The 16,510-nt window shown below is 40.2% G+C and overlaps 1 protein-coding gene across 3 annotated transcripts; it reads right to left on the bottom strand.

Annotated features, from left to right (window-relative positions):
- Positions 1 to 3,276: 3,276 nt before the first annotated feature.
- Positions 3,277 to 16,448, bottom strand: EAF2 (ELL associated factor 2). 3 transcript variants are annotated; one of them, XM_039555140.1, is made up of 6 exons: positions 16,262 to 16,447; positions 13,832 to 13,926; positions 13,019 to 13,155; positions 12,110 to 12,255; positions 8,591 to 8,857; positions 3,277 to 4,122 (listed from the first exon to the last, which is right to left on the bottom strand). In XM_039555140.1, the coding sequence occupies exons 1-6, from the start codon at positions 16,362 to 16,364 to the stop codon at positions 4,076 to 4,078; spliced, it is 795 nt and encodes a 264-aa protein (XP_039411074.1). In that variant the 5' UTR covers positions 16,365 to 16,447; the 3' UTR covers positions 3,277 to 4,075. The 3 variants fall into 3 exon arrangements, with proteins under 3 accessions (XP_039411074.1, XP_019146166.1, XP_039411075.1); XM_039555141.1 differs by lacking the exon at positions 3,277 to 4,122 and adding an exon at positions 4,130 to 6,709 and having other exon boundaries at positions 16,262 to 16,448; XM_019290621.2 differs by lacking the exons at positions 13,019 to 13,155; positions 16,262 to 16,447 and having other exon boundaries at positions 13,832 to 13,912.
- Positions 16,449 to 16,510: the final 62 nt, after the last annotated feature.

Raw genomic sequence — 16,510 nt, forward strand, 5'->3', positions numbered from 1 at the left:
TAAACTGTGAAAGAAATTATCATTTCTCACTTTTTTTCTCTACATTTCAGTGCATCTTCACCTTCTTATTACATTTCCCTTACCTCCATCAAAGCAGCAAGAATATGTATTTTAACAATATTCAAAACTATTCTTCCTCATTCTTCTTTTTACATGTCCTCAAAAAGCTGGTCTGAAACCCATACGTACTTAAGACTGTCTTTAGCACCTTATGTGGTTGGCTGAATGACCTCAAAAAGTGGTGAGAGAAGGAATTCACATGTACTGCAAGCATTCAGCCTATCAACCATCATGACCCAAGTTATCTTCTGTTTCTTCCTCCGAGCTTCTTCATTTCTGTCCAGCTTATGCATCCTCATCTCTTCTGTTTAAGGAGGATTCAACAGTCTGCTTGGCTGTGCTCAGAAACCTTCCTGTACAACTTCTAAAGAAAATAAAAAGTGTTGGCCAGAAATGGTATGATTTTTGTGGACCAAAGTCTTGAGTACCAAATCAAACTATTATCTGAGATGACCTGTTCATATTTGGTTCCCCAGAAATCCATCAAGAAAGACCCAACAAATAATTCCTAAAATACTGTGGTTCTGTTCTGAAGGTGATGCACTGTCTGTTAGCACAGAAGTGACTTAGTAAAGTCCTTTAATCTGAAAAATTATTATATCCTGCCTTCAGAAAACCCCAAGTAAATGGCAATCCCAGTGTTTATCATGGAATACAGGGGTGCCAGAGCTACCCTGAAGGGATGACCTCAACCTCTCCACATGCCCCAGGGCAGCATTCATGAAAAACAAGAGTGGGACAGAGTTCTTAAAAAAATGGAAGCTGCCAGGCAAGGTAGGTACAATTGGAAAGCACACTTAATCCCCATTTCAGGACTTAACGGGGGTTGAATACTGCAACTGTGAAGGAGCTACCAGACAAACTGTGCTTGTACCACATGCCATGCAGAGAGAAGGGGCAGGTGAACTGGGGCTGCAGTGGTCCTTAGCACTGAAGACTAAAATTTCTCAAGTTTTCAGCTGCATTGGGAAGGTGGTTTTGATTTATCAATAGAAGTCATAAGCAGCTGTTCTTCAAATCCAAAACATACACAATAGCTTCATTATAATGTCACAGAAAAATATATAATGTCTCAAAATATTATTCAAATGTATCTGCTGCTTAGAGATACACATAAAAATGCTTTAAACCTCTGGATGTAAAGACGTAACTGAAAGCAACAAGATAGAACCAGATGTATTTCAAGTCATTTTGAAAGAGGTACTCAGAGGTTGTAGGAACAGTGCTCATGAAACTTACAGCTGTTACTGATATTATTACTTTGTAGTTAAATTAATATCACATGAATAAAACTGCTTTTAAGGGAGAAGAATAGAATTTTCAAATCAGGGTCCAAAAAAGGAAAGTTGCTTTTAAATCTCAATGCAATCCCCTTCTCACTCCTGCCATTTGGGAACAACCTGCAGCAGGAGATATGGAGGCTCAACACCGCTCAGGGCACACGACCCAAGCCTTAGGGGAGGACATGCCCCTGCAAGTCCCAAATGAGACTCTTGACAAGTCCACTGCATGCCAAGAGGCTGAACAAGCTCCTTAGCTCACCTGCCAAAGTTTGACAGGTACATGGATAATGGGGGAGCCAATCACATATATTTGGGCTGGAAATAGCAGGCAAAGCTTTATTCCTTAATGCATTTACATGTTATCTTTTTCCCCTTCTCTCTCCAAGAACTGTTAGAGAATCTTATCTCCTGTCATGTTACTTAAAGGGAAGCTTTCCTGAATTATCACAATTGTGCATTTGACAAAATGCCAGACTGGCTACTCACCACTCTTTACTACACACTATACAAAAGCTTCACTAACATTCTTCTCTTCCTAGAAAGCTTTCAACCCAAAGATCAAACCCTAAAGATAGCACAAGCTTAGTTACAGTCCTGAGACCCAGGAACTTGGAAATCTTCTTTACTCCCAGAGCTGTATTTAAGCACATATATACCTGTGAAGGCAGTTATATACAGATTGCACACAACAGTTTTATCACTGAAGGATGATTATAATCCATGAATACATGTGCTCTGCATGTTTTAGACTGTGGCCTGCTCAGTACTTCCACACATCTGCTTGCTCTGTACGTCCTGAATGCCCTGTTATTCAGAAAAATTCTGGCTGGAATTAGAATTTAGCATCATCCTAAGGGAAGGCTGATGTAAATAAACCACTGGGGACAGTGGAAGGCAAAGAGAAGACAGTTCAGGACACTGCATTATCATGCACCCCTTTATTGAGCACACAGGGCTGCTCCTTAGTGTGAAGGAGCAACATCTCAGCTCCTCACACTGCCCTAGTAGACTTTTATCAGCAGCATGTGCCAAGAGAGTCAGGTACTCCACTAGAGTTCCCACACAACAGCTAGGATCCATCAGAGACCTCAGTACCCTTTCCCTCAAGAGTTTAAAATGTCTTACCGGGGTTATTACATAGCATCTTTCCTCAAGGTTGGGTATTAGCCCTTCTCTAACACCTGCTCGCCCATGGCTGCTAACTGGAGCTTTTTCCTTTGAGTATAAACACAAGAACATTTTGCTTCTTATGATACCAACTTTAGGAAGCCAGAAGACTAATGAGCTGTGATTTAGTGCAGAGCACAAGGTATGGAAGCATTGGAAAGCAGCATTTCCCATATATTACTGGGATAAGCTCCTCTAGTACCATCTATTGTATACATTTACTGAGTGTGCATTTTTTTCCATGTCTGCACATTCGGGCTGGCATATGGGATTCAACCCTCACCGTTTAGACACAGAGCTGTGACCCAGTCACTGCAATCCAGCAAAGGAGACTTCTGTGTGAGACTGAGGAGACTTATCTTGTCAGACCTCACCCTACAGACATTTGCTACTGTTACAAAACTCTTCAGTAGCAAATTACAGGATGAAATTTGGAGTCTGATCCCCCGTTCTTCAGGTCTTGAAGCATAATTTCAAATGTGGAAGAAATAAGACCTTTTCTTGTCTAATACTACAGTATTACTTTCCACAGGCATTTGGATGTAATCTGTAATAAACATTCAGTTACATCACCATAAACTTTTGGCAAGCTCTTACTAAGGGTCAGCTCATGTAACAAAAGCAACAAACATTTCAGTCTTGTAGACAGGGTGGAGAGTCCTTATTAGCTACTATTTCAATGCTTTATTTCTTTGCCTGACCCCTTCACTGGCACGACTACTTTAGGTAGAAAATCGAATTCATAAGCAGTAAAAACGGCATCTGATGCATGAAAATGATAAATATTTGCTTTATTAAATTACTTTTATACTTCTACAAAGAAATTTTCTGACTTCCATTACAGAATTAAATGAAGGAAATTCATTGCTGTCTCTGCAGTTACCTACATTTAGATACAAAAAGGTTGTAAAAAGACCGCCCTAGTCAAGTTACATAAAAAAGGCAGAGAATAGATAAGTTCCCTTAGGAATCTTGAGGCTCAGAAATACGAAGTCCCATAATACAATGAAATTAATAATTCAGCAATGTGTTGAACAATTGTAAACTGTAACTGCACTAGTGGACCACATTATTCAGCAGTTTCCTTAAAGGTATGAACTGTGAACTGAACAAAAAGTGTAGCTGACACAGCAGACCTCATTTAGTTGTTCTCCCTTTCACTCCCTCCAAGTCAAAGTTGTGAGATCAGCATTTAAATGATAGGAAGGAAACTTGCCTCCATAAATATCAGAAATTTCTCCATTCCATAGCTATTTATATAAAGTAACTAGCTGTTACAAATCAGTTTCAAGTAAAACAGGTGGCTGAGGCAAAAATAATCAAAATCAGATCATACACAATTTTACTGTAAATACAGTAATTTGAAAGATAAACTCATAACCATAGCACTGACAGGATATCAATGCTGCTGTATTATAGACATGATGTGTCAGTAGAAAATTAGGATGTCTATTATCAAAATTGAGGACATTCATTCCAGTCTCTGGTAATCTAATCTTAGTGCAAAACAGATGCTAAGACATATTTAGCAAAAAAAGGTGATACATTTAAGGCCAAAAAGTTGTTCAGTCATCACTGTCGCTTCCAGATTCACTCAGCTGCAAGTCATTTCCTAGAAGAGAAAGAGTCAATAGATTAGTCATTTTCAAGGAAATAATTTTCTTTCAAGGTATTGCCTTTCCCAATTAAGGCTTACAAAAGCTAGTACCAAACAGGTCAGGGAAGCTGGACTACATGATCTTTCAAGTCCCTTCTAACCCAAATTATTTTATGATAAAAGAGTAAATAGGTGTAGAACCAAACTCCCCTTTGAAGAACCTTAGAGATATCACTTTTCTACAATTTTAAAATCTTGGCAAGGAAGCCATTAGCTTATTTGCACAAGAGCATTTATTTAATATCACCAGATCACAAAAGACAACACCTAGCTATCTCTGCCACCCACATTTTCACGCTTCACAAGTGGAAAAACTGCTGGTGAATGCAGTTTTATGAAAAACAAGTTGTTGGGTTTTTTTGAAACACATCTGAATGCTACTCAGCTGTGCTTGAAAACAAAGTGGTGTCTCAATCAAGAAGAGCAGCTCTTTGACATACCACTTAAAGATGTATCAGTGACCTACTATTTCAAACTGGTTTTGGAACAAGTGAGCAAACAAAACATCAAAAGGAATTTTACACAGCACTTTAATTTGGTGGCTCTCTCTATATATATATTTCAAAATGAGGAAGTAAAAAGACTACACTGTGCTCGCCCTGGATGTCCATAAGCTCAGGGGGTGGGAGGGAGGGAATCTTCCCAGGATGACAGATAAGTAACAAAAAATACAGCAGCATGCTCTACACAATCTACATCATATCTAGCAACTTCCCACACATTTTTAGGAGTCTGTTCCAACTGGTATGCTTTTATCCACACCTCCCTTGCCAAACAACCATTACAAAAGAAAAAAAACTCATCTCAGGTTGTGCAGAAATGGCCTGAAAACAAAAGAAAAATCACTGAAACTGAGAAAAATGAGTCAACACACTATTTTCACATGCCCTTTCCTCAGCTGCAGCACCCTTCACAGATCCCTTTTGCAGATGGGTGAAAAAGTAACCTCAAGGGGGTAAACCCCACAAGACACTCAGATTGGATCTTTTGTTCTCAGGCGTATCATTTCTTCCAGAACACTGGAGTCTTTAACATGGCCACATTTAGCCTTCCTTTGTTTTCCACTGTGTCATCACTAAAGCTTAGAAAGTGGTACATGCTTCTCTGCAACAACAAAAACACTTTATATAAGAAAAGAATAGTGAAGATGGCTGTTTCCAGCAATCTTTAAAGTATTAGTGTTGATAATTTTTTTGTTTCCAATCCTCTATATAGAGAAAATATTTACAGCTATATTATTTTAAGATAAATTTAAAAAGCAATTTAGAAAGAACAAAATCAAGTTATTTGTCAATAATTATTCAGAACAATGTAATATCCTAAAAAATCTTTCAAGACAGAAAATGGTATTGGTAAATTAAACTCATGTATTTATCACTCAAAGGAGAATTACAGTGAATTCTTAGAAATCCCAGCCCTGTTATGCAGTACCTACTTTACGAGAAGATAGGGAGTGTGAACAAGAAGATAACCTTCCAAATAGTGTTTCTGCAGCCTTCAAAAGTTGTTTCAACACAGTTAATAGAAATTACACAAACCCTGTAACACCAGCCAAAAATACCAATGCTTGTGAAAACCAGCAGATGGGAAAAGCAAGAACTCCAAGTTCCAGAGTCAGAATTAATATGTTGGGATTTACTTCAGGCTAAACTTTCTGCCTCATTTTTGCAGCCCTACCTCCAAAAAACACCTTCAGAGAGAGGGCAAAATAGCACAATCTAGAGCTGGTGGCTTTCAGATGGATTTGGTGCAAAGATAGAAAGTTCATTTAATGAGGACCATGAAGAAACATCTAGACTATTGTACTTACGAGGCAGCAATGAAGGGGGGGAGAGCTGTTGAATTGTTTGCTTTCATGGTGCCAGTTGCTTATTAGCAATATTAATTGGGGAAATAGATTGCACTGCAAATTACAGTATTTCCTAAGCTTGTAAATCGGTGAATATAATATACTCAACTGAATTCTTGCTAGTTATAGGGGACAGGGAAACTCATAGGAGTGATCACTGCTTCACAGATCTTAGTGGTCACACCAACACCAAACTAATGTAAGGGAAAATTATTACCTGACAAAGTAAAACAGCTATGTTTGTACCAGTATCAAAAGTGAAGTTCTGCTGAATACTAAGTACCTAACACAAGGCCCCAGAATAGCCCATCTGTGCTGGGTTTTCTTTGGAAAGTTACTTTGTTTAACATAACCCTTGTTTAAACAAAAAGTAGATATAAAGCAACATATGATCAAATATTCATGAAGAACAGATTTATTAGTGCCACCATTTACACACTTTGTTATACGGCAAGTTGTGAGCCTATATAACCATCTTCTCAAGGTAGCAAGGGGAAGAAACAGTATTCTGGGAGTGAGGGGCAGTCTTGAGCCCCAGATTCCTGAAGAGGTACATATGTATTTGACAGAAGTATTTGGTTACCATGCTCTAGACACCACTTCCTCCATTTTCCAAATTCTACAAAATCTCACCTGTATAATTTCTACGTGCAAGATAAAACTCTGCTCTCTAAGCTTCCCCCAGCCTTCTCCCTGCACACAGAAAGTCAAAGAACAACTTCACTAATTACCCAGTATGGCTCTGATTCTACAGAGGTGCACAAAACTAGTCACAGACATGAGCACGCACACCTCAAAGCAAGATTAGACAAGCAAGCAGCTTGTGCTGACATTTGTTGATTCAATATTTAATTTTGCAAAACCTTGAGATGGAAGAAATGACTGTACAAAATCCTGACTGAGAACTCTTGCCATTCAAAGTAGAACAATGTGCTATCCATTTAGTTTCTCCAGGTTTCACTCTCCTGCCAAATTCCCTCAGCAACAAAGCTAGAGAAAAGCAATCTCCTTGGAAGTAGCTGGTTTGATCTTTAACTAGTGGAAGTGTCTTGTAAGTGTTAACTGCACTGGAAGTTGGGGATGGAATCGTTTTAAGCAGTTACAAATCTCTAACCATAATAGAAGTAAATGGCATTAATCTCAAGAGCTGGACAAGCTCAAGAGGCCTGAGGTTACAGGCAGAGGTTCTACCTGTCAACATGGATGTGGAACAACATCAAGCCACCAACTTCCCCTGAAACAGTCTTGACGTCCTCATGGTTTAAGCAGCATTTTCTCCCTATGCTGGAAATGGTGGACTTAGTCACCTGTACTTGTATTTCTCACTGGAAGCTTTGCCAGCTGAGATTCTGTCACCGGCGATAGAGCTTAATCACATTTTCATAACAGTTTTATTTAAAGCATGGAGAATGGGGAATCGCATTCGTGAGTAAGGGCTGAAATAAGTGGCACTCTAACATTACGCAAACTGTACACATGAAGACATTGTTCTCTGCAGTGACAGTAAAATGAAAGCAGCATTTAGTTCTCTGCACATGAAGTCACAGGACTTTTCAGTCTGATCTTATCTGTTAATGCAGTACATAATTAAATACCAATGCAGATTATTTAAGTATTTAAATACTAGCTAAAAACAAAAAGAAAAAATAAAAAAAATCCCATTCAAGTTATCCATTAAGACCTGAAATAAAAGTAGATCTGCCAGTCTAAAATTGCAGTATAAAAGTTCAGTATAACATAGAAATGATAAACCATAAAGATCTTAGGCTGCAAACCAGGGTTGATGGAAATCTCTTCAAACCAAGAGCCAACAGCTAAGGAGCTAATTAAAAATGTAATCATTTTGGAAGAGTCACCATAGCTGAATACTCACTTCTATGTCTGAGTATTCCTGTTATTTAGGTAGTGAACTTAAGTTTCTCTACCTAGTGGGGCTTTTTTTTATGTGACTGTTTTCCAAACTCTCCTTTTTTTGAATACATTGAGCATTCAATTCCAGGCTGTGCAGCAACCCCTCTTGAACATCACAGCTACTCTTCAAATTACATTTTCAGTTGCCTGAATGGGCAGAATAAGATAATATCAACTGAAAGAAGATCACCTCCTTCCTTATATGTAAAGGACAGTTTTGCCATGTTGGCCAGTGGAACACTGCCACGAATAGTAACTGACACAGCTAAGAATACACCATCTCTTCTGTAACTCAGAGCATTGCAACCATAGTATCCTTCCCATAGTTCTATTCAAGAAATTATAAGCATATGTTTAGGGAGTGCCCTGTTAATTCAAGTATTTTCAATACAAAATTACTGTTCTCCAGTCCCAATGTATAGAACTGGGAGGAAGCCAGAATAGGAAATATTTTCAACTGCTTCAGCTTTAATTTAATATCTCTGTGAACCACAAACCTTCTAGCTCAGTGTCTAATTCAGCCTGCTGCTGAACAATCAAACCCTAGCATCACTTCCCACAGTTTTAATTATAACAGAGACATACTTAAAAACAATATGGTTTCCTTTCAGAATCTTGATGTCTGGAATGGTGCACTAAGAAAAGAACAGCCTTTGTACTTACGTAGTGTATTCATCATATGACCACTGCTCTCTTGGGGTCTGTTATGACTGGCATCTTTGTCAGGAACAGCCTGTTGTGGTATGGCAGACACAGTAGGCTGAGGCTGCAAATACGGCATCGACATAGGAAGAGAGGGCTTCATTTCCTCATCTTCAGAATCACTAGAACTATTTTCACTACTTGATGAAGAGGACGAAGAACTTTTAGAGTCAGATGAACTGTCAGAGCTACTCAGCTGGTCCATGATACTGGCTTCTGCTTTTAGCTCTGCAAACAATATGATTTGTTTCTCAGTTTACATTCATCATAATTGAAATATAAGGAAGAGGGAAAAAGGAAAAAAATCAACAGACATCGGGCACACACACTACAGCGACTTAAAAAAAACCCAGACCAAGCCCACCAAAACTCTCCAGAACAAAGAAAAGGGCACAAGTGAGTATCCAGCCTGTCATGTGATTTTCTTCTCTCATAGCTTGAGCTCCCTTTTAAGCCAAGTGTTAGAACAAGGGTGACTGTGAACCCGAATGCTTAACCCCACATTCCATGGGGTAATGCATCCCACACAGCCTTTAATTTCTGCAACTAGCAGAAAATGTTCTGTGTTTTCCTTAGCACCCCAAAAGATGGCTTTCACTGACTAAAAACTGCAGTTACACAGATCAGTGACTGTAAGATGTCTGCAGCTGCACCCAAAATGCCTCCCAGCAGTTCAGCATTACAATCAATACAGTTGTTTGGACCATGTGACATTTTGCTCAAAATCAAGTTAAGCACGAAGAATATCCAAAAGAACCATCCAAAGTTCATATTAGGAAGGTTTCTCCAAATCCTCATTTCATTATAGATTTGGAGGAGCGAATAATGCTGCACAGTATGGATTTCTGACATACATTAGCTTAAGACCAACATCCAGAGGAAGTTAATCTTTGCAGAAAGGTACACATAATAATTGTGCAAAACATGAGTGCTGAGAGAAGTCTGAAACAGACCTCTGAATCATGGTGGAGGGAGGACTTGAGGAGTTATGGTGCAGAAGTTCATCACTATTCAAGACTGTAAGTACCTAGACATTTAAGATGGTCTTACAAGCTCTTAGAATACTTCAGGAACAGCTGTGATATAGCAGACACAATAAGGCAAGTAGGGGAGTGGCTCATCTCACTTCAAATTTACCCAATACAGAATAGGTTGAAGGTGAAAGTCACTGAGATGCAAGACAGTGCACAGTTTAAAAGAAAGGAGAGGGAAAAAAAATTAATTAAATTAATCTTTAACACAAACTTCCATGAAACAGACTCTGAGTTATCAAAGGCCAGTCTAAAGGAAAGGCCAGTTTTACCAAAGGCCAGTCTAAAAGAAAATGGTGTTCAGGAAATATGACACCTGAAATAGTGCAGCAATGGCTACAGGGACAAATTAACCCAGTGCTAGGAAAGAAAGAACAATAAAAGACTGGGCTACTCAAACATAAGCAAAAAGATAAGGGAAGCAGAAGAAAAGTAAGAATTGGAAGCATCTAAGCATCCTTCTTTTGCTAAGGATGTGTATAAGATAATATGATCTACCACACATCTGGAGGTGTAAGACACCTAACTGAAAGACACCACTCAAGTCATAAGCATTTAATTCCACTTCCTGCTAAGCAATGTCTAATATAAGAAAAATTTTAAGTGAATGGCCAATACCAAAAGCTAAGAAATAAGATCTCTGCCTTGAATTTTGATGTAATTTAATCAGACAGAATTTAAATTAAGTACTTTTAACCAGTGAAGGAAGAGCTGTACATACACTAGAGGATAATGGCAGAATGAGCTCCCCCCACCCCAGAAAACAAAGTTAGTACCAAGTTCCAGGTAGCGTACCTAAGCAGGAATAGTAAGTTACACAACCATGGGATGCAGAACGATTAAGTAGGAACGCTTCTGAAGAGTCCGAGAGTCACCGGGGATCCCTACACACTGTTCTACCACACGATGCTGTTGCAGAAATGACTTGATACTATTTGGTCTTGTGATACTACAGACATGATACTATTTGTTCTTTGTGTATAAAGATGAATGGTGCCTGTGAGACAGCCTTCTTGCTCAAGTCAGCACTGCTAAAACCTTAGTTGAAACAGTAGATGTGTTTAGGGACTACAGGAAGTTTTTGGACTCATTGCAAGAAAGCTAAAGAAAACTGACAACAAATCAGAGATTTAGAAAGGAGACTTCTAAGGAAAGATTAAACCAACTGGTGTAATTTTGCGTAAAGAATGGGAAAAACAGAGGAGTTTAAGTCCATGAAGGACTGCTCAAAAGCAGCACAGTAATCTGGTCTGTACTTGTGTACTTGCATGATAAATATGAAAGTAGTAATAGGCTTGCTGTCAGACTATTTATACAGGAGAATCCGAACAGTAAGGAGAGCAAAGCCCTGGAATGGCTTGCCAGCAAGTACAAGGATCTGTCAGTGGAAGGTTTTAAGAAGAGGTTAAAAGTTATATCAGAAATCTGACTTTAGGACAGAAGGATGGACTAGATGACTTGATAATATTTCTACCATCCTTTTCAATTTTTCTGCATTTTAAATAGTACTCAAAATTGGACTGGCACTACACAAGAGTTTGGTACATTGGCAGCCACTTTGGAGACTTTTAATGTTTGACACCACCACTCCCCCCAAAAGAACAGACCACCGAGAAAAAGCATCATTTTACTTCATGTGCTCCAGTTTTCCTTCCTCTTTGCAACCTTAGATGCATTCTAGTACTGTTCTGCCATATAGATTTCTGGTCAGAGCTTAAGACCAAAATGGAAACAAAAACCATCTTCATAATGAGACGTCTAAAAAAATCTGTTTAAAAAGGAATTCAGAACAACTTAGGAAGCAGATGTCAGTTCCAGTCAATGAAACTGCCACCTGTCAGCATTTCTGTAGCAAGTAATTACCACCTGCCATCTTCCTTGTCCTCCAAAAGGAAATAAGGCCTCCTATTAAGTGAAATATGAGTGTCATACTAAACCAGAGTCGCTCAAGGAAACAGTACACAGCACTGCTCAAGGGTTGATTTGTGCAAGTTTTTAGCTGTCTTTTTCATTGGAACCTCATCTTTCACAAGGCTCTATCTGGTAATTTAAACTGTATGTTGAGTTGTAAGGTACTGTAACCCATGTTTGCTGAGTGCACAGAAAGAAAAAACAGCAATGTCAAAATGGAAGTGACTTAGCTCCAGTACCACAATACAACCAACTAAATACTTGATTAAAGTAGCAGTGGAAGACAGAGTCAAGCAGAGAACAGCAGGACCCTTGGCATTATAAAGCCTAATGGTTCAGCTGGATTTTTACCTTAGCAAGCTACAAATACTGCTCTTTTACCCACTTGAGCCAGAGTGGCCATTTCCATATCAGAGTAAAGTTGCTTCTCAAATAACACAAAACAAAACAAAACCAACCCACACACTCAAAAACCTCTTAAAAACTAATTGCTTGTTAACAGCAAAGTTTCTGAAACTTATGTGCCAATGGAGCTTACGCTGTTCAATATCATCCATAGGAGAAGATGGAAATGTTTTTTCTTTTGTTGGAGAGTTTTTAACGTTGTTTGGAACCTTTGTTGCATTTCGCATTTGCTGCTGTTGCTGCTCAATGCGAGACTGGACTTTACTGCTTCCTTCAGCTCTGTGTGTGAAGGGAAAAGATTTTTAATTACTAGAAGGCAAGATACAAGGAAAAAGGCAGGAATAAAGGGGATATGGTACCATGGAATTATTTCTCATGCCTTTCTAAATAGCACCATTAGATTCTTAGGTAAGTTATTATGCTAACACACATAATATATTAATATTATACTATTAATATCATCTATAAATGTGTTAAAAATTTTTTTTTTATATAGTGCTAATAACTTTATAACACTTTGTCAGTTGATTTGTTTTTATACCTTGCTACCCTTGCCAAGGATCACTTAATAATAATTCTGCTGGAAATCACTTATATGAACTCAGCAGCAGAAAAAAAATATTTAAAAACTTGGTATGAGAAAACAAAGCCATTAAAATTACTGAGAAGTGTCACAAAATTTTCTTTTTTTTAGATTTCCTCATTTACAAGTCAGAAGACAGTAGGCAAGTACCAGCCAAACAGATATTTTTTTCCTCCCTCTAAACACACCAGAAGATAGTTACTGTTTCTTTCAATAATATAACATCTTTTGTTTACAAAAAAATAAATTTCCATTTCTTCTGCCATCATGACTCAAAACACATGAAGTCAGTTTGCTGAGAAAGCAGGCTTTTCACGCCTTTGAACAAGGCCAGGTACTTTCTAAAATTATGTTTTCCTAAAAATAGTAATGTGTAGTAATATATCTCAATTTAGACTCGTTAACAAATTGATTTTCATAATGAGTAAAGCACAGTTGTTTCTCCTGTAAATCACCCACCTGGTTTTTTTCACAGTGATGTTGCTACTAAGTTTCTCTAGGCGACATTCTCCAGTGTCATGGTTGATAATTAAGATACATTCTTTTAAGTAAGGCTTCTTTGAGCCCTTGAACACAGTCACTGGTGGAGTTGAGCCCTATTGAATCAGAAGTCCAGTAAGTGTTACTCCTGTAGTCTTTTTTCTTAGAAACAACAATCCATCAGTGATGACAAGTTCACTACAAGTGATCATTTCTAGCCATTAAAAATGTTCCTGGTTAATTCAAATTAGATTCACAGTAGCCATGTCCAAAAGCAGCTGGTGTTTGACTGGCATGGGATTTTACTTGCTTAGCTTAGTTTGAAACTGATTAAATGCTTATTTCCCAAGGAAAGCAGACTCTCTCTAGGACTCCTCTCATCAAAAGGGGTTTCAGTTCCCGTATCAGCAGAGCAGTAAAGCATGGCAGGTAGTAAATTTTCCCTTTCCAGTCTTTCCTGCTTTAGAACTGCACTAGAGCAATAAATACCAGGGGGAAACTTGCACTGCCAACACACACATGAAGCTTTTCTGTGCACACAACACTTCTGGGTCATCCTACAGCATATTTCCAGTGTGGCAAATACACTTAAAGTTACAGTGCAGCTGTTTAACCTTTGTGTCTTTTGTAATCTTGCATTCTTAGAGCAATTGTTTTTCTACTCTAAAAGTCACACAGGCAGCTCTGAAACAGCACTGAAACTTTATGCCCTTCCATAGTCAGGATATATACTTAGGACAACAAAATAAATCATTCCCTTAAGCCTGCCACTCTTCAGCCACACCAACTCACCTCAATATTTGGCAGCGTTATTGTCACCTGTTCACCTTTGCCAACTTCAAGGTCTCCTTCACAGGACATATCAATCGATGCAGGCTTGAAGTCATCTAAATATAAAAACAAACTAGATTATTTACAGGCTTTTCAGGAATCTTGTAAATGTAGGCACCACTTAATTGCAGTTGGAGGCTGTTAAGTAAAAGCCTTTTTTGTTAGTGTATCATCTACCATCATCTACCATTCCCCTGAGCAGATCATTCCATAAGTCAGTAGAATTCAAAGTCAAGCTGCTTTTCTCAGGATTCGTTGTAAGTGTTTAAATCTTTTGGTTAAAATTAGGAAAACACCTTTAGGTTTTAATGGATAAAAAGGCTGAACAAGCTGTCTTATATTTCAAAAGATAAATCCTCATATAATTATCTTCAGAAGAATCAATAAATAGTTCTTGAAAATGTTAATCCCAAACATGGGAGATGTAGACAAGTGACTGAAAATGCAAAGAACAACATCAACCCTCAATATGCATCCCTTTTTCTGTTTCTGACTTTACTGTAACAAGCATGTCAGAACTTGACAAAAACTTGGGGTTTCAGTATAGTTCTTTTTGTTACAAGTGAAATTCCTTCCCAATTTAACATTGATTTACATTTTGTCTTTTTCAGCATCTAAAGTACTAGTTAAAATAAGTTTTGAGCAAAAGAAGGTATCCATTTCTGGTCCTTTTCAAAACTCTGAGACATTGCAAACGAGCATGTGTTCAGGCATCAGCACGGCAGGTCTGGTACATACCATTACCTACAAAGCATTATTTTCACCGCAAATAAATTGGGAAAGGCTACAGGCAAAACTCTGCCTGTGCCGATTTAGGGAGACAGGATGGCATCAAGAGGCTCTTCGAGGTCTGTGATAACATATGTGGGGTTGAGCCCGCGGCTCCAGGTGAGGCAGGGCCAGTCTCGCACCCCGGGGATGCCGGTGCCCTGCCTCGAACGCCGAATGAGGGCGGAGGGGACCCATCGGCCGGCACACACTCCTCGCCTGGCTGCCTGCCCCATCTCACGCTGCTGGTCACTGGCGGCGGCATTCCTGCAGCTGGGGAGCTTCCCAGTTCCATAACTCGGCCTGCAGCCACGGGCCGGGTGGCACAGACCGCAGCTGGGAAGCATGGCTCCAGCCAGCACACCAACCGGGCAGGAAAACCAGGCTGCAGGAGCTGGTGGGTAGGGCTGTGCGCGCAGCAGGAGGCTCGGAGCCCACACACAGGTGACAGCCCCTGCTAACCTTGCTTAGGACAAACCCTTAAATGTCATCTTACAGGAATAAGCGTACAACAGTTCCAAAGTTTCTCATCAAATCAGAGAATATTTGCTTTAATATGTGGCCATTGGGCTGTTAATACTTTAGAAAATGAAGATACTGATACTTCTAATCTTAACTTCTAACCAGCAGCTGTTTTCCCTTTACTCAACTGTTAAGAAAAACGTCAGGTATCAGAGGATATTTCTTCTGCATGTGCATTTGATAGAACTAATGAACGTGCCAGTTTCTATGTCTCATTTGTTGGAAAGGAAGAGAGATTTCAAAACAGATTTCAGAATAAATCATCAAATTACAAGAGTCAGCATGAAACTCTAAGGGTAGGAGGTACCAGACGGGGTTGTTACTCCTCTTTAAAATTAGGGTAAATTTCAAATTGCAGCATTTGCTTAAATCCATTTTATAGCTTTTTTCCACTCTCCTCCGCTTGCACAGTTGCAGACTATCTGCCTAAGTGCCGTTCCCTCTGCTCACAGAGAGCACATTACCCATCCTGCACACAGGACACTCTCCAGAGAACATACGTGAGAATGAAGCTTGGGGATATCAGTCTATAAATAACCAGACAACAAAACCAGAAGCTACAGTCCTAAATTACCAAGGACTATAATCCTGGGAGCATTTGTTCCCTAGCTACCCTCAGAATCTTTGAGCACACACCTCTCTAGATAGTAATTATGTACTCAGGGAGGGCGTACTGGCTCCGTGATTAACACTGCCTGCCTTTAACCTTTGATTGCTGAATTGTACGGAACTTCTAAAAACTGAGCGCAAGGAAAGAGGGCAGAGCCACAGGTTCATCTTAGCTCGGTTTACAGCAGAACAGCAGGGAGACACTATGGAAAAGGCATAAAAAGCGAACTTAGTGCCCAGCGGGTAGCGAGGGGCAGCTCTTGGCTAGAATGGCCGTACGTGCTCCCAGAACCGACTGAGACCTGCACCGCTCCCGAAATCCTGGACCAGCACTCCACGGCACTCAGCTCCCAGCTGCGCCCCAGAATCCCGGGATAGAGGCAGCCACCGAGCATGGCCGCAGCCACCCCTCGCCCTTCAGGGGACCGCGGGCGGCCGAACCCCTCCCCGACCCCCACAGCCCCCGAGAACTGCCCCAACCCCAGCACTCACAGCGGACGGTGTGGAAGGCGCAGCGCGGCTGCTTCTCGAAGCTCTCCCCCAGCTTTAGCACCCGCGCCTTGGGGTCGTAGAGCGACGGGACCGCTCCGTTCATCGCGGCAGCGCCTCACACCATGGCGGGCCCCGGGGCCGCCACCGCCGCCCGCACCGAGCATCGCTCACACCGCCCGGACCGGCGGGAGCCGCCCACGCGGGCTCCGATAGGCTGCGACCCGCAGAGCCCCGCCCCCGCCGGGCTGG

This window comes from Corvus cornix, chromosome 7 (assembly GCF_000738735.6).
Source record: "Corvus cornix cornix isolate S_Up_H32 chromosome 7, ASM73873v5, whole genome shotgun sequence".
In the NCBI taxonomy this organism is placed as follows: Eukaryota; Metazoa; Chordata; class Aves; order Passeriformes; family Corvidae; genus Corvus; species Corvus cornix.